General features: G+C 40.8%; 1 protein-coding gene across 4 annotated transcripts in view; it reads right to left on the bottom strand.

Moving 5' to 3' along the window:
• The window catches only part of ERC2 (ELKS/RAB6-interacting/CAST family member 2), a 962,898-nt gene that overhangs the window by 231,405 nt on the left and 712,024 nt on the right, over positions 1-19,469 (bottom strand). For all 4 annotated transcript variants that reach the window (XM_036870128.1, XM_036870127.1, XM_036870130.1 and 1 more), the window contains one exon: positions 6,984-7,131. In XM_036870128.1, the coding sequence (XP_036726023.1) occupies positions 6,984-7,131 (148 nt within the window). The remainder of the gene's footprint in view (positions 1-6,983; positions 7,132-19,469) is intronic.

Consider the following 19,469-nt stretch of genomic DNA (forward strand, 5'->3'; position numbering starts at 1 on the left):
CTGGTCTTAACGCCTTCCTGTTCCCAACTGACCAGTGGGTAACCAAAAGCAATGCCAGCACTGGTAGGAAGGGGAAAAGAAAACCAAGCACAATTTATCTCTGATCACAAAAGTATTCTAACTGGTTCTGAGAAATAAGCTGGTTCTAATTTTAACTAAACAATAGTGTCTGGCCCTCATTTTAAACAGGCATTTTCATCAAGGATGTACATTTCACTACTTCAGCACACAAGGGAGCGTTTGGGAATAAGGCTTAGGGGGTAAGATTTAGTTTTAAGCTTCCTTCAAAACCCTTTAGCAGCAGGAAAATCCAATGATTTCAGAATTAATTATTTTGATGTCAGTCCTTTCTTCAAGGGTGGAGGAAAAGAGTTGAGGGGATTGGATCCAAGACACAGAAGAAGGAAAGATGGTAAATTTTAATAATATTTTTTAGAACTACCATCCCTAGAGAAAGAACAAGAAAATTAAAAAAACAAAACAAAACAAAAAAACCGTTAACTATTTCCCAATTGAGTCCCTCTCCCAATATTGCAAAAATCTGGAAGGAAGATTTTTTTAGGAAGAGGTAGAATAAAAGTGTCAGGGGTGTGTGCTTGTGAAGAAATGGAATTGGGAAGAACACAAAAATTGGATAGACTTATATGTCTACTACCAAATTATGATTAATCCTTTATCTTCTTGTAAGCAACAAGTAACAGAAAGTTAATTTGTACTGCTCTCTTACCTTTATACAGCGCTCAGCCTAGAATCAACTCAGATGTTAACACCTGAAGAGAGTCATAAAGATTCTTTTGTTGTTAAGCGTAGTTAGAATTTCTGAACTGATTTCATATCATCTTCTCTGGCTCTCTTGATGGGTGTTTAATGGGAGTTTAGGTATTTCTAGGCAAATTAATTTACAAGACGCTCAGACGTTTTCAGGGAAGAAATGGCGGGACTCCCTTTATAACTGCAAGCAATCTCTGCCACATCTGGAAACTCAGTGGCATTTAATTCAAGAAGAACCTCCAAAATTGGAAGGGATCTGAACTAGAATACAGCAAAGAGACTGGAAGGAAAGGTTCAAAATGGACACCATTGCAAATAATTCTAGTATGGTAAAAGTCATCTCTGCAAAGTGTCTTGCAACGTGGCAAGAAAGAACATGGCACCAATTTTGTGGTCATTATTCAGCAAGCAGGTCTCCATGTCTTCTACCAACTCCTTTAAGTTGGTGGTGGCTTCCTGGAATATCAGAAGAATTACGAGGCTAAGTCTTGTCTAATGTAACGATTGATCAAAGAAGTCTCTTCTTTTAATAAGCTGACCTGGCAATTCACTCACTCATTTATTTATACAGTCAACTAATATTTGCTGAATGCCTACCATGTGCTAGCAATTGTGTTAGGCCTGGAGACAACTGGTCAGCAGAAAAAAAGTCATGAGGCCACATTCTCAGTCCTCATGGAGTTCATTAACTAGCAGGGCAGATAGTTTCTATTCAAGTAATCACCAAAACAAATGCAGAACTGCATCTGTTCCAATGCAATTAAATGATGTACATGTGCTACAAGAGTGCCAAATTGGAGATTTGACCCAGTTGAGAAAGTCCCAGAGGCCTCCCTGAAATAGTGATATTGGACCGAGATTGAATTGAACCAGTAGGTGTTAACTAGGTGAGGAAAAGAGGAAATGTGTTCCAGGCAAAGGGAATTGCATGTATAAGGCAGAGAGCACGTTGGCTTGAATTTGTCTTTATCCCACCAGCAAGGGAAGCCAGGGAAGATTTTTCAGCAGTGAGAGCCAGAGAGTGATGAGCATTTCATGAGACATCTTTAGAAAAGATCATGCTTCTGCCCACTGAGGTTTGAGAACCTCTGGCCTGGCCTGGACTCTGGCTGCAGTTCTCCAAGGCATAGCCACCACCCTGAGCAGGCCAATGGCATGGAGGTGGTCACCACTGTCCACCTGCCTACCTCCTTGTAGCAAGGAAAGGGCAGGATTTGGACTCCAATGATATGTTACTGAGACTGCCAGGAAGTCAGGGAGGGCATTTTGTCAAAGGGCCCTGTTCCTATTCTGTTTGAAAATCTCAATAGCCATAACAAGCAAATTCTGGCATTAGTTCTCTGTGGCTCCAATGGAGTGCCAATGCTTTTTATTTTTTTAAATTTTTATTTATTTTTTTAACATCTCTATTGGAGTATAATTGCTTTACAATGGTGTGTTAGTTGCTGCTGTATAACAAAGTGAATTTGCTATACATATACATATATCCCCATATCTCCTCCCTCTTGCCATCTCCCTCCCACCCACCAATGCTTTTTTAAAAATTGCAAGCTAAGCACTGGGACTCCTTCAAGCCTGGAGCCAGGGGATTTGGAGAGTGGGCTCAGTTAGAGCAACCTTAAACAGGGCACTCTGGGTGGTACAGGAGGGAGTCCTGCCTGTTCTGACGCTACACGCTTGGTGTATTCTGCTTCCTAACTTTGGATAATTTCTGCTCCAGAATATACCACTCTTAGCAGGTCCTGCACAGCCTACCCTAGCCCACTACTGCTCTGATGGTTCACCTTCTTATTCACTCCAGCCTCACTGCCCTCTCTGCTATTCCCAGACACACCAGCACTCTCTTGCCTTAAGGGTTTTGCACGGGCTGTTCCCTCTGCCAGAACATCCTTCCCCTAAATATCCACAGAGCTCACTCTCTCACCTCCTTCAAATTTTGCTCACGTCTTCTTCCCAGTGAGGCCCATCCTGTCTACCCTATTTTACAGTGTCATCAGCCCCTCAGTCCTACCCTGGCATTCCTGTTGTTGTTATGCTGGTCTATATTTTTCTTTTTTCTATCATGTAACTTACTTATTATGTTTATGGTTTATTACCTTTCTCTCTACCCCCTCTAATTTAACAAGTAAGGTCCATGAGGAAGGGATTGTGGATACTGTGTGTAAAATATCTGTTGTGGATGAATCCCCAGCACCTGTCAGAGAGCCTGGCACATGGTAGGTATGCCATATGTTGGGTAATTGGTTGATTATGAAGACAAAATGAGATAACGTTTGTAAACCTATGTATATATAAAACACTTGGTATAGACCTGGCTTATGGAAGTCATGCAATCATTCACACAAGAAATATTTATCGAGTGCCTACTATGTGCTTGCCGAAGTGCAATAGCTATGGGGATTGTTGAATGAGCTACTCGAGTTCAGTCACTGGGAATGATGTGGCCAGAGAGACCTGCATGAGATGAGCTCAAAAGGCAGCCTCAAGAGGGTAACACCTCTCATGAGCCCATCTGCCTCAAAATCCTTGCAGAACATTGGGCAGGTGAACACCCAGACCTATGACCTTCCCCTCCCATTAGCCTGGGTGCCTAAAAGAGCTCTGCTCTCCCAAATCAGACATGCAGGTGATGACCACTGAGGTCTGGGACTCACCCTCCTGGGGATGTCCTCTCTGATGGACGTCCATGTGGGCTGCATACACAAACCAAACAAACTTAATAAGTGCTGGGAGCCTGTTCAGTGCAGGCTGGGAACTAGGGTCTAGAACTCCTAACATGTCTGCTCCCCACTCCCCAAGTGCTTGGGCTTTAGTGGTGGGGGGACCAGGAAGGCTTTAGTGCCAACAACTGTCTGCTCTTTCTCCCACAGTTCAACAGTATGTTCTCAACAAGCTGCGACTCCAAGGCATGTGAAAAACAGCAAAGATGAAATTGAAATTAAAATCAAACTATCTCTGAGGGCTGGTGGTGATAAAATCAATTAGCAGTAGCAGTAGTAGTAGTAGTAATAGCAGCTCACAGATATATAGCACATTGGTGTGCCAGGCATGTGCAAATCACTTTGTATACATTACACCTCACAAACAACCCTTTGAATTATGTTATTAGCCCAATTTACAGATGAGCAAACTGAGGCTCAGGGAGGTTCAATATTTTGCTCATGATCACTCAGCTAACAAGTGCTAGAAACAAAATTCAACCTAAGCAGTGCAACTCCAGATGGCATCTACAAAATCCATTTAAGGTTGTGTGGCAAAAAAATCTGTTTAAGTATCATGGTGTGTCCAGCTGTGAAGCCTGAGCAGGGCACCCAACCTCTCTGGACCTCTGGTTCCTTCTCTATAAGAGCATCAGCCCTTCTGCTTTGGTGGGAGTTGATGAGTTAATGTATGTAAAGCCCTTTGACCCATACCTGGCACATGCTGAGAGCTTAGAAGTATTAGTAGTTGGTGATGTGATCAAACATCCTAAGCTCAAGAGCTCTAGGCAGAACCTACTCTTTGTGAGTGGCTGGAGAACATTCTTAAATGGGTTTCTGGCATCTGCTTCAGGTATACAAAGATAAGGGGCCCTCACAATTTCTGGAATACCCATCTGCTTGCAACTCTGAATTACTTCCTGAACATGGTGGGGTATGTGTGGACGCAGGTGGACTATACAAAACCTGAGCTCTATCACTTACAAACTGTGTGTGTTGGGCTGGTTATTCCACACTCTGAGTCTCAGCTATGGCCCCTAGAAAGAGGAGGTAATCTTGACACTCACATCACAGGGCTGCTGTGAGGACTGTGGGACAAAACCCCCCAGGGACACTGGATTCACATTCTGGCACAAAGTAAACCCTCAGTTACAAAGGGCATGCTTTTATAAGCAAATTAGTCATTATTTTTAGAATCATTATCATTTACAACAAGGATACATAAATTCACATTCTTTCTTGCTCTGTGGCCAGTAGGGTGTGGGGAAGAATTTCAAACCTAAGTCACGGAAAGAAGCCCATCCTCCTCCTTTGCTGCCTCTTTTTCCACAACAGCCCTTCAGACCCTGCTTTAGCCCAGGCGGGAGACTAACTGTGCATGGCTGGGGTTTCCCAAATGTGCCCCATGATACCCAAAACCAAGCCTGTCGTGAATAATGAAGGCTTTGTACAGTTTCCCAGGAGCAAATTGAAGGGCTACACTCAATCCTTCCTGGAATCCAGGAGTGCATTTTCATGATGCTGAGAAAGAAAAAAAGCAGCCTTAAAAAAAAATTCCTTATTGGGAAGGGTAGAGGGAGATTTGGGGAGGAAACTATCTACGAGACAAAAAGAAAAATTTAATCCAATGTGCCTGACAGTAAGGCCTCTGGCAATCTTGTCTTTACAGCAGTGCCAGGCTATTTCAGAAGAGCTGCCCCTGTAGGGTGGCCATCAAAACTAGAACCGCTGGCAAATACAAAATAATGAAACTGCATTACAAATCAAGATATAGTGCTATCATCTATGGTTCCAGACTTTATGGCCACTGAATACTGGAAATCATCAAAAGAGGTGAAGGTCAAGATGTGATGTAGGTCTTATGCACCCCCATCCGCAATGGTGGGGGAGAGTATCTCCTTAGCAGCTGACTGACCTGAGACCTTTGGATCATGTATGCATCGTAGCTGGACCCGTGGTACTTGGCCGTAATATCTGGGCTGTAGCCAGCATCACAAGTGCATGGTATATTCGAGCTCGGGGGCTGTTTCCTAGGTCTATAAACCTGTGGGAGAAAGCTACAATGGTTAGGTGCAGGAGGGGAGAGCACAGGGCGCACAGGGAAGGAATTAAGAGAAAGCAAAGAAGGAGCCCCGACTTGACTTTCTGTGGCCCAGTGGGTGGAAAAACCAGTGTAGAAGATGCACAGCCCCAAACAAAGAGGTCAGATGTAAGCGGCCCCCGACCCCCGGGACCAGCACTAGCAAGGTATGCTGCTCTGTGGAATGACCCCAATGTCTGGCAGTGACTGGGACCTTCCCTCCGCAGGAGAGGGCACCCAGGCGTGGCAGTGCTCGCTCTCGTGCTCTCTCTCTTTCTCTCTCTCTCTCTCACAGCAAGGCAGCCCCATGAGAATAAGACTCTGGTTCAGGGCCAAAGGATGGCTTTTCCTTCCTGAGGAGGGAAAAAGTTGCCCCAGTTGTGAGGGGAGAGAGCTTTTCCTTTCGGGCTTCCTTTCCATTCACCTTGCACACTGTGCTCAACCCAGATCTCCCTAGCAGGCAGAGAGCCAGTCCTGGGGGCTGAAATCAATATGGATGCACTCCACACATGGTACCACGTGGCGTTCACAGGTGGCCCCAGCTAAGATGTGGCGGCCACCTTGTGAGACCACAGACCATTGAGCCGTTATCTGCTGAGTGGGTTTCATAATGAAGCTAGAATCCAACTGAATATCTTTAACTATTGATTCCAAAAGCCCTCAAGTTAGATATGGAGGAGAAATAATGCCTGAAGATTTCAGGGATGACTTTGCAATATGCTTCAGGTATATATATTTCCATTTAAGTCACTACTAGAAAACCCTCCAGAAGGCAAAGAACTTTCTGCACAAGTTAGGATTTTGTCTCTTCTTCCTTTTCCCTCAGAAGAAGTATAGTGGCCTAGAGAGGAGGGAAAAACAGGTTAACGGGGTAAACAGGTAATAGAAAAATATTTGACTAAATAATGGCTGAGGAGGTCTCCAAGCATAGGGGGTGGGAAAGGGTCCTTGGCCGGAAAGTCCTGGGAAATAGGTGAAGAATCAAAGTTGGAAGAATGGTGAGAAAGAAATCGAAAGAACTGGATGACGGGAGTTATTATTGGGCCCAGAAAGTGAGCAAGACAGAAGGTAACAAGTCCAATGGGAAAGAAGGTGCCCAGAATTTAATTAGTACTTTCTAGGATTTAGTCAGAAGTCATAGAAAGTCCACTGGAAGGAAGAGAGCTGAGAGCTACTTCTGGGGAGATGATGCTAATACAAAAGAAAGGAAAACAGCACTGGTTGCAAACCACACAAGCCCAGGCACATGCACAAAAACACAGAAAAGCAATAAAATGTTGTTCCAGCGACAACTTGGGCCATTTCACTCCTACCTGGTTTTAGCTGCGTGAGCCTGCAGGATGGACATGGCAAAATGAAGAGTAGCTAAACCCAGAGAAAGCACTCAAAACCCCAAACCCAGCAAAACACACCATTCGTGCAAAAGGCCCCACCTGCTGCTTTAACTGATGCACAAGTCGATCTTTTTCCCGCTTGAGGGCCATCACTTCTTCCTGTGTCTTTTTCTTTTTGGAGGCAGACAGTTCCAGCAAGGCAATGTTTGCATCTTTTTCACTGATTGCCGCCAGCAGCGCTTCCTGTCTGGTAAAATAAAGATTACTGTGATGATTTTTATAAAGTGAAAAAAAATCAGCATTTATAGTTGAAATGAGCCATGAAGTGTTGTCTCATGGGGAGGACCTATGGATAGTGTTTAAGAAAAACTACCTCCTTGACTCTCAGAATGTACAAAGTAGTTTGGGTCAGAATCCCTGAGACCAACACACTGTGTCCTCTGAAACACGCATCTTTTGATGGTTTCACAGACACAGCTGCATATGAGAAATGGAGGGAGTCAATCTGCCCATTCCTTTCTAAGACATCTACCCATTTATCCATCCAGTCATTCAACCATTCATCCATCTGTCAATCCTTCCATCCATCCAGCCAGCCATCCATCTGCCAGGTAAGGTTCCAGGTACCCCAAGATGACTCAACAAAATTGGGCAGCAACTGCAATATCAAGTATTATTTTTATCATGCAAGGTTTTCTTTGGAAGAAAGGCATGCAGAGATATTTACTAGGGTCTCCTTTCAATTTTCAACAAAATTAGTAACGCTCCCATGCCATTCCACCAAAAACCACTCTCATTTCTCAGTCTTCCTTATCTCAGTAATTACTGCACCATCCACTAAGTAGCCCAGGCCCCCTAATTAGAAGTCATCCTTCATTCCCTTCCTATAAACTTCTCCCAACCACCAGTAACCACTGGTGTAGCTCTGGTAACCACTTGCCACCCCGGTACAGAGACCAAAGTAGTCTTTAAAAACAATATAAATCCAGATTCCATCATTCTGTTGCATGAAAAGTCCATTCCATCACCCATTAAACTTCAAATTCAGACCCTTTACTGATGCCTGCAACTTGTTACACCAACTGGCCCTGAGCACCTCCCTGAGGTCATCTTGTTCCCTTCCTCCCTCCTCAATCACTAGCCTCTAGCACATTTCATTCCTGATCTCTTTTCTAGTCCCTGAAAATGTTACACTTGTTCTCACCTCATAAGCTTTGCCTCTGCCATTCCCTCTGACTGGAATACCTTTGCCACAAATGGCACCCTTCATGTCTCAGCTCAGAAAAGCCCTCTCCAGCCACTATCCCTAGCAGTGTCTTCCCAGCTTCCACCTTGTACCCAAGCCACTGGCCTGTCACGTTACACTGTTTTTTCATGGAACTCTTTACTATTTGAAAGGATCTTAAGATACTTATTGTTTGTTTGTTTTCTAGACTTGACACTCCATGAATTGGAACCTCATTTGTCTTGTGCACCACCAATTCTCCAGCTTCTAGAAGAGCATTAAGCATAAAGCAGATGTCAAAAATGTTTCTTAAAACCTAGGGGCAAGATGGGAATGAAGATGCAGACCTACTAGAGAATGGACTTGAGGATATGGGGAGGGGGAAGGGTAAGCTGGGACAAAGTGAGAGAGCGGCATGGACATATATACACTACCAAATGTAAAATAGATAGCTAGTGGGAAGCACCCGCATAGCACAGGGAGATTAGCTCGGTGCTTTGTGACCACCTAGAGGGGTGGGATAGGGAGGGTGGGATGGAGGGAGATGCAAGAGGGAAGAGATATGGGGACATATGTATATGTATAACTGATTCACTTTGTTATAAAGCAGAAACTAACACACCATTGTAAAGCAATTATACTCCAATAAAGATGTTAAAAAAAATGTTTCTTCAAGAAATAAGTAAGTTCCCTTTATACTTTCTAAAAACTGTGGAAGACACCACTGGATAACTCTTCCTCTCACTTAAAAAAATTACAATGCTTTGACTGCTGTTTAATCATTGATCATTGCTCACTCAGAAAAGTATTACAGTTTCTTGCTCCCATTTTACAGTGCAATTTTCTGTCAACATCTGTCACAAATTTTAACCTGGAATTTTCTGAGACCATTATTGACTAAGAAGTGGCTCTCCTGCTATGTTTCATTTAGTCCTCCTTTCCTCTGAGGAGGACTTGTCTCAACCACTTGTGTCACTTCAGCAATATTCTAGATAATTTAGAAGACCCTAGAGACCCAGGAAAGCCTCCATATTGGGTACTTTCTTGCACACAAGTCCTATGACTAAAACCTGGTCATGATGCTGTTTTGCCTTTCTTTAATCCCCATCACCAGACCAGGCCCTCTCCAGATGTTTGGACAAGATGGTCATTATTTGGATCTCAGATTTTTTTCCCTTTCCACTATAGGGATTTGTATGGACTTTCCTGGGCCCTGCTCATGCCAGGCAGTAGGAGCTTCTGTCTGAGGTTCAGTCAGATGTGAGCAGCAGAAATGTCAGGAAATATCTCCACTTTCCAGAAGAAAACCAGTGCAGGCTGGACTACAAATAACAGCATTAATATTCAGCTTCACAGAGCCTGTCTTCCTCTGGATAACATCTTGAGACAACAGACATGTTGGCCATTCATAGCCACTGCATACTTACACATAAGGCCAAGGTGAAAAGGCTGCACGGACTTCAAATCAGGGAGAACCCAACTGCTATCTACTCCAACTTAGCTACAACACACCCAAAGTGATTGCATTATTTTTTGCCACTCTGCCCCAAATAGAAATTTCCAAGTTTTTAAAATGGAAACAACCTAAAAGATCATTATTTGGAAAATTGGAAGTTGATAGTACATTTTGCTATATCCCAACGATTCACTCTTTACAGCTATATGCAGCCATTTAAAATGTTGATGAAAAAAAGTAATGATATATGAAAAGATTTATGTTTGTTGAGAGACTCTATGAGTCTCATATTTCTGCACATTTTATGAGCAAAGATATTATCTTCTATTCTCACAGTTTTTCAAGGATGTTTGTAGAGTGAATAGCCTTGGGAGATAGATGTAGTGTCTCCCTTAGGATCAAAGGGTAAACATGCTTACTGCCATGTACAATAGTGTCTCCTTCCAGACCAAAAGGCAGACATGTTACTGCCCATTATAAAAGATTCAAGTTCCCTAAGCTCAGGGTTGCTCTCCTTTAATGAAACCCATTGCATATACAGCTATTCATCTGGCCCACCTGCCTTGCCTCCACGGGACTTGGGGAAAGGGGTATGGACATAAACATGCTGATGCTATTCTCTGAACCTTGAGCAATAAAGCCATTGCCTCTGACCCAAAAGCCTCTGGTCTTCTGCCTGCATCCATGAAACTGAGGCAGGCTAGCCTGTTAGCAATGCCAATAGGGAAAATGTCAGACCCTTTTTTTTTAAGCAAAAATCTTTACAAAATGAGTTTAAAATAACTTTTTATTAATCTGATACTTTTAAACAAATAGTTTAAATCATTATGAGCTAATTCTGCACGGTTATGGATTTTCACAGTTTTTGACTTGCAAATGTACACACAATAATATCCCCCAAACATAAAACCATATGCATAGAAAAAAAAAAAAATGAGAGGGAAATACACTAAAATGTTAAGAGTCATTATCTAATGGTGGTGGAATGGATAGGCTAGTTTTTACTCTTTTTCTCCTTATACCTTTCTGTGTTATCCTTCCCTCCCACAAAATATCATAAGAGTAAACATTAAAAAATTATAAATGAAGCTTTTCAGTCGCCAAATAAACTGCAGGTACATGCTTCAAATACTTGGCATACCTGAAATTTCCTCATTTTCCCATCAAGGTATGTATGTTCTCTCTGTCCTTCTCATTCTTTACACACAGGTAGGTGCACACACACATTTTCACATACATACACATCTGGTACAATCCACATCATCTCCCACGTGGATAATTACAATAATATCCTAACCAGGCTCCCTATGTCCACTTTTATATTCCTATGTTCCATGACCCTTTTAAACCCATTTTCCTCTTCCAGGTCAAAATTCAGAATGAGATAGCTTCAGTAACTGTTAAAAGTCATCATCAACCTAAAGAATGACCCTTCTAAACTCCTTTTCTCCTACAATTCTATAACTTGGGCTTTTCATGTAGTTAACATGCATTGCTCCTCTTATAATACCATCAAAAGTCCCAATAAATTAATTTATAATTCCCAGTTTTCTCTTGATCAAAGAAAAACATATTAATTCCTAATTCTCTATAGATATTGTCACTATCTATAGCCCCAAATCTAATTATTCTTAATTATTGAACCTCAAGTATATTTAAAATCATTTTTATAAAAGTGTATTTAAAACCACTCATCAATACTCATATCCATACAAAATAACAATTTTGTTCTTTGTAACCTTTTCTTTATTGTATTGCTTGTTTGTTTGCTTTTGGCTAACGAATCTGTTTTATAAGTACTGGTATTATATAATGATAGAACTCTGAATAAAATTAGTGTAACAAGGATTATACATATTTGGAAACCCTCATTTAAATACTGGTCTTAAACTAATGATAATTTCTTCTAAAATACCTTGATTGAAATCTACATTCCAGTAATTCCAGTCTACTTAAATCAAAGAGTAATTGGCAGAAGATTTTTTTAAAGTATGTAAAACTTGAGAAATATGAACATTTCACACTTTAGGATATTTGGAGAGATGTTCTGAATATGTTGAGGTTATATCTAGCCATTACCTATTTGTACAGGGATGCCAGGCAAAGCAAATTCTTAATTCTGGGCTGACAGAGCCATTACATTTGTTTTTTCTTTTTAAGCAAAAATCTTTACAAAATGAGTTTAAAATAACTTTTTATTAATCTGATACTTTTAAACAAATAGTTTAAATTATTATGAGCTAATTCTGCACGGTTATGGATTTTCATTAACCTTACTTTGAAAGTCAGGAGTTTTTTTTTTGAGGGTGAGGGATACTAAGCATAAGTTTTTTCTAAGAATAAGTTCAGCTGCTAGCCCTACATTAGCTTCTAAACTTTTACAATTTCCATAAGCCAATGCGCTGATACATCTTAAAGCACTTAATAACAAATACTTCACTGTTTTTAGAAAATAGCAGACACTGAAATAAACTAGGAAGCTTAAATTAAATGTTTCTGGGTTTGTTTGTTTTTTTTTTTGACTCAGCCTTTCAAAACTGAGAAAACTGAAGTATTTGCATTTCTGTAAAGCCTCCTTTACATCTACATCTTTTTTTAAAAGGCTCAAGTATAAAGAGTATATACACTTGGCTATAAATTGGAAACACAAAGAAAAATCCTCATTAATTTCCTCATCAAGTAAGCCACCTTTTAGATTCAAGGCCAGATTTACATTGCTTCAGAAATTGTCACTGTCCCATCAACCTGAAGAAAGTTTCTATAAGCCTGAAGTCACTTTCAGCACTTAATCTGTCCGTTTTATTTATTCACAGACAACATAAAAAGGAACATATATACTCATCTTTAGATAGTTAGTGGGGTTAAGTATATGCCAAAGGCTTGCAGAATTATCTTTAGAACACTGCAATGCTGCAGTATACAATTACTAAGGTAATCTGTCTATGCCCCAAAACGTAACTTAAAATATGAAAAGGAAGCCCAAATACGCTAGAAAGGAAGATAAGATAATGCAAAGAGAAATAAATCTATAAGAGTCTGCTGAATGCCAAGCTAAGAAAGTGGACCATAGACAGCATTTTATCAAAGTGCAGCCTAAACAAACGTCAAGGGGAATAATTTCTTTAACAAATATGGGCAACAATGGAGGAAAAAAGGGGGGGATTCTGTGCCCTTGCATGCATTTAGTCAGGGTTAACAATGGATAAAAATATGTGCAAGAACACATTTAATAACCCTAAGCTGTCATTCAGTTTGTAGGAGGTAGTCAAGATACAGCTAATAAAACACCAAAAAAATGGTTTTAGCCACCCTGAAAAAAAATCCTCAAGGGAATAAAACAAAAGAGGACTGAAGGGCATCTCCTGCCAAGATAAATGCCTTCTTTCGAGAGTTGCCTGTGGCTAGCCTTCACAAAGAGAGTTCCAGAATCCTCTGATGGTCATACATCCCTACGTCACTTATCACAGTCAATTTAAAAGGGAGCTTTATAAACATTTCTATTTCACTCCCTGTTGCTGTCGTTCTATTAATGATGACTTGGGCTCTGAGAGAGGGTCTAAAATTAATTTTAGGAGTTGTAAATGAGGCAGGCCAATTAGGAACTGTCATAAATTAGATTGGGGGAGAAGCATTAACACAGTTTTTCCTGTGGGCTCTTGCTTTAGTTAGCTGACCCATCTTTAGGAACACATTCAATTACAAAAGCAGATGCTTAAAAAAGGCATTCCATTAAAACATGTTTGGATAATTTCAAGGGAAAACCTATATTATGTATGGTGCTCAGCCCACAGTCATGTTCTAATCATAATGTGGGGGAAAAAATTCCGCTCAATCAACTTTTCCCAGTTAATTACTGTTTTCTTTCCCTCACGACCCTGAATCTTCAACCATAAGTTCAGTAGGAGGTGACTTAAGACAGACGGTGACGAAAGACCCTGTTCAAAACAGCCTCTCTCTTACCCCTGGCGTGAGGGTGGGTGAGGTTTGCTATGATCAACCCTGGAGATAGATGCTCATTTGCCTAAATTTTAAAAGCTGTATTTTCAAACGGCATCTTGAGAAAGAAAAGCCTTTTGATATCAATTAGTATCAACACTACCCACCAGCAGAATGATGTACTGTGTATACAGAAGGCCCACGCAGAAAGTGAAGCAGCTTGCATGAGGTGGGCCCACAGGGTGAGATATATTTGAACAATGTGAGTTTCAGCAAGGACAAAGAACAGACCAGATTTGTAAAGGCCAGGCTTTGGCAGCCCAGACTCCTTAATGTGGTTTGCTCTCTGTCGCCCACCTAAAACTGACCTCAAGAAATCGTTTACTCCAATTACAGAGAATTTTGTCTTTGAAACTTAATAGCACACGACTTAAGGGACCATGAGTCTTGCGGAAGTTCTCTGCTCCGTGCACCAGCTTCTACCCCACTACTATCTCAGGGCGCGACCCAGGGAGGCAGCTGCCTCATCCTTGAGCTCCTCCAAGTGTAACCAGTCCAGGAAGCTCTAAAGAGCCAACATCATGTGCTTCAGGATACAAAGATGTTGGCACCTCTTGGCATCCTGCTACAAAGGGATATTGGTGAGTCTGAGGCCAGCTGATTTTCCCATGTGGAAAAGGCCTGAGGCCAAAGGAGGATGAGTGCCAGGAAGAGGTACTGCCCTCATCCTAAATCGCTTTCTCCATTCCCAGCCCTTTGGAGATTGATAAAAAGGCAATAAGGGATGGGAGGGACCTCTGTCCAGGTCCTGGCAAGGACATGTGTGAAGTATTATTGACTACTGTGTGCCTGATCCAGAGAAAGAGAGAGAGAGAGAGAGAGAGAGAGAGAGAGAGAGAGAGGGAGGGAGGGAGGGAAAAAATAAGAAAATACTTCTTTTGATTACCTTAGTCTATTTTGATTTTTTAAAACTTACCCATACAAATAAAATATCACTGAAGTCCTTTAGAAGAGAAGATACTTAGTGCTTTAGTTTTGGAACTGAATATACCTGGGTTTGAATCTCAGCAATATCTTTTGTTTCTGTGCCCCCGCACAAGTTACTTTATGCATCTGAAACTTCAATTTCCTCATAATGAACTAAGAAGGATAACAGTAACTCTCTCAGACTGTTGTAAGAATTAAACGCGATTATGCAAGTAGAGATTCTGTCCAGTGTCGGACAGGACCACGCAAATGTTAGCAATTACTTATTATTACATAATATAGACACCACCAAATGTAAAGACTCAAAAGTTTTGCATTGATTTCTACTGGGGTCCTCTTTGTAGAAAACATATCTAAATATGCCAATGGGTCTCTTATTTTCAAGACAGACTCTCAAAGAAGCCTCTGAAATTGGTTTCTGTTAAGCTGCCCATTTGACTTTCATGAGCTGATGTTTGTTTTGCAAACAAACTTAAAGGAGAAAATAGAGCTTGAATGTGGAGAAGAATATGTCCGTCATAGAAGAGTTGCATCCAAGACCAGCCCGGTCTGACTGTTCAATATCATCCCGTCTGAACTGATAGGAAAGGCCACACAAAGGTGGGCAAGATGTGATTCATGCAGTGTGCGAAATGGAAAAGTATTCTGAAAAGTGACTTTTTAAACGGCAAGGTCAAGTGCAAAATCTAACCAAAGTCACACAACTTCAAAACAACAACAAAAAATTCTTTCATTAAAGAAAAGACCAAATCTTTAAAAAAACTGGTAAATTTGGAAGGCAGTGAGGGCAAGTGAAATGAAAGGGCTCCCTGACCCAAGCGAATACCCTGTGTCAATGTAATGTTCTATGATGCTCATTCATTCTTGTTATTCCCATTCAGTGCTGAGAAGGCTTCTATGTTGAGCATTTAACTCTGCCAAGGTAGCTTTCTATATAAAATACACCCAACTAGACTCCCTGGAAAGGTTATTGATGATTGATAATAAGAAAACTAAATACATCTGGACTTCACTGTGGGCCAGAGCTTTGCCAGCATCTACCTAAACTAAACCTATTGTCCATGGATGATCAGTTACTGTCAAGAGACTTGCCTCATCACATTAACTTTTTGGTTGACTTCAAGGCTTGGCCCCCAGGGCAACTGATCAATTATTTTTTTCTTATTGGTAAGATGTATATGTGTGTATGCATGTGTGTATTATGTAACTATCCCAAAAGATAGTATATTTTAATTTTCCCTCTACTCTATATTTAAGGCTACTGAGATTTGTTAGTGAGTCTTTGCACAGAGCAGCAAATCGCCCTCCTGTATCTTGAACTACATACTTCCCTTCTTAATTTGAAATTTTTGTGTTAAGTCAAACCTCCTTTTGTTTATGTTTACATGGAACAGAATATTCCCATAGGCTATACTATAATGAAAAACAAAGCAGATTGTCATGTCATTGCTCTAAGAGGGATATAAGCAGAAGGGGGCACATTCCAGAATTTCGTTAATGCAACATTTGAAGAAAATCGAATTAAGGTTCTGTGGAGCAGATCTTTGTAGAGAGAAATACAAAAAAATTGAATTTGTTGGAAGCAGCTTCTTTGAGAGAGCTCCTATCCATGGGAAGGAAAAAGGCAGCTGTGCTCCTGTGTTGGGAGAAGGAAACATGGAGTGATATGTTTACGTGTGCTGTGGATGACCGTAGCGGCCAGGTAAAAAGCAGGCTTCTAGGAGGGGCAGGAAGGTGATACGTGATAAAAAGGAGGGCTAAACAGATTCCCATCAACTTGAATCTGTTCTCCCTTGCTGTGCCTGCCACGGAACTGAACAACAATTCAGGATAACCAATAGGAGTTTTCCTTTGGAAAGCTGATGACTTTTAAAGCATCCTCAAAGATGAAATTCGGCACGTAAATCTCTTTGAGAAGTCTGGATTTTAGGTCTGCCATCTCGTGGCCATTGCAATAAATTCTACCCTTTTCCACTTTTTTTCCAAAGTAGTTACACCTTTATAATCTATATTCTAAAGAGACATCACAAAGGGTGCTTATTTTTTAAAAAAATGAACTTTAGCCATAGGAGAGCTCTGCAATGCAGAGGGAGCTAGGACATTTCACATTCTAATCCTCTTTCCACTCACATTTTTCATTCCTTGATGAAAGCCTAGAATCAAATTATCACTTATCAAATTATCAAATAATCATTCCATATGGGATTCGGCCTGCTGAGAAGTCAATTAAGAGGTAATAGGTATGTTTCAGTTACCTTTTTTTTTTTAAAGAGGTAACTTAATTGACACATAGTTGCCCACAAATGAAAGTCTCAGCATTTCTGTTCTTGCCATAGATTTGCTAAGAGAACATACAGAATAAAATAGATTGTAAATCCAATGGGGCTTTGTACCTAAAAATTAGGAGGATGTGTCTTTCTGGAAATAACTTAAAAGTCCAAATGACAGAGATTAAAAATACACACTTCAACGTAGTGAGGGGAAGAAGTGAGACCAAATTCATCGCAGTTCTATGCTGGCAAGAAATTGCTAAAATGCCTCCATGAAAACAGACTGAACCTGTCTAAAGGACACTCACTAACCACTTGTTGAATGTGTCAATGGGAGAGAAAGCAAATGCACAGGGCCATTTTCTTGGTAAGGCTTCACCAATGTACCATAACCTCTAGACTAAAAAGAGATGCAAGAACATATTCAAAGACCATAAATTCATTTCAGAGCCCAAATTAAAGAAGTGTAGAACTATAAACACACACACACCTAAACTACTGCATTGCTAAGCAACTGACTTAAAAGATATGCAGAACAAAGAGTGGCAAAAATCAGCTAGTGAGTCCAAAAATAATGAGAATTTATATCTGTTAGTTTCCTGAAATTTCTGTATTCATGAATACAATATGTGAGACACTACTAGGGCTCCTTCTCAGAGGGTGAGGGAACATGAAACCAGACAGCGGATGAGGAATGAAAGAGTCTGGTAAACTACCTGAAAGCACTCCACATCTGGAAAGAATCGTGGGGGGAACCAGCCCAAGACACAATGGTATAGAAAGCAGTCTCAGATTTACAGTATGGGTGGCCCTGTGGCTCATGGAAGTGAAATTTCCACTCTGGGAGGAGCGATCACTAGATGCAGGAACATTTCTGATGTGAAATTATGAAGTCCAACCAGAAGCAATTGAAATGAATGTGTTCCTCTGGGGTGGCTATTTAGTGGTCACACAAGGAAGAATAAACCAACCAGATGATCAGAGCCCAGTTCTTCAGTCCCTTCAACATGAGTGCCCACTGCACACCAGGTACCAGAGATGAAAGGATGAACACAACAGGCACAACCCCTGCTTCCTTGGAGCTTGCCACACAGCAGACCCCAGAGACTCTCTCTCCACACAGTCATGAGATGAGCTGACCCTGCAATGATGCCACAAAACACAAGGAAATACCCTTCGACTTCCATTAGGAACAAATACCAGATCATCAGCAGTACCGTGCAAAGAAGATATCCATGAATCCTTTTTACCAATTTGAAGGCTGGGAATAAGAACCCACGTGGCATCTCCACCCATGTGTATCAAATACTAGGATAGCTGATTCAAAAGCTCCCTCCCATCCGGTCCTCTTCATTCTCAGTATCCAATGCAATCCAGCTACAATCCAGAAGCTCAAAAACAAACAAATAAATAGAAACACAAAATCTTATATTTATAGCTATTAGACTGAATGATATGAACTGTTTTTTGTAGCTCAGAAACAGTCAAATATCAGCAATTTCATGTACTTCAACCTAATAGTTTTCTTCCATAATAAAAGCAGCTTTACTGGTTTCTTTGTTTGCTTGTTTATAATAGGTGCCCATTTTCATTCTTTATCACTTTCTACTCTCAAAGATTTAAAAGGTTGAGGCATTTCCCTCTCCACAATATCCAACTCTTTTTTTTTTGCTGTTAAGGTAGTTTTTATTATTTATTATTTTAAAACATCTTTATTGGAGTATAATTGCTTTACAGCGTGTGTTAGTTTCTGCTGTATAACAAAGAGAATCAGCTATACATATATGCCCATATCCACTCCCTCTTGCATCTTCCTCCCACACTCCCTATCCCACACCTCTAGGTGGTCACAAAGCACCAAGCTGATCTCCCCGTGTGATGCAGCTGCTTCCCACCAGCTATCTGTTTTACATTTGGTAGTGTATATATGTCAGTGCTACTCTCTCACTTCGTCCCAGCTTACCCTTCCCCCTCCCCGTGTCCTCAAGTCCATTCTCTACATCTGCGTCTTTACTCCTGTCCTGCCCCTAGGTTCATCAGAACCTTTTTTTTTTTTTTTTTTAGATTCCATATATATGTGTTAGCATACGGTATTTGTTTTTCTCTTTCTGACTTACTTCACTCTGTATGACAGACTCTGGGTCCAATCATCTCACTACAAATAACTCAATTTCATTTCTTTTTATGGCTGAGTAATATTCCATTGTATATATGTACCACATCTTCTTTATCCATTCATCTGTCGATGGACACTTAGGTTGCTTCCATGTCCTGGCTATTGTAAATAGTGCTGCAATGAACATTGTGGTACATGACTCTTTCTGAATTATGATTTCCTCAGGGTATATGCCCAATAGTGGGATTGCTGGGGCATATGGTAGTTCTGTTTTTAGTTTTTTAAGGAACCTCCTTACTGTTCTCCATAGTGGCTGTATCAATTTACATTCTCACCAACAGTGCAAGAGGGTTCCCTTTTCTCCACACCCTCTCCAGCATTTATTGTTTGTAGATTTTTTGATGATGGTCATTCTGACTGGTGTGAGGTGATACCTCATTGTAGTTTTGATTTGCATTTCTCTAATGATTAGTGATGTTGAGCATCCTTTCATGTGTTTGTTGGCAATCTGTGTATCTTCTTTGGAGAAATGTCTCTTTAGATCTTCTGCCCATTTTTGGATTGGGTTGTTTGTTTTTTTGATATTGAGCTGCAT

The sequence above is a fragment of the Balaenoptera musculus genome, chromosome 11 (genome assembly GCF_009873245.2).
Source record: "Balaenoptera musculus isolate JJ_BM4_2016_0621 chromosome 11, mBalMus1.pri.v3, whole genome shotgun sequence".
In the NCBI taxonomy this organism is placed as follows: domain Eukaryota; kingdom Metazoa; phylum Chordata; class Mammalia; order Artiodactyla; family Balaenopteridae; genus Balaenoptera; species Balaenoptera musculus.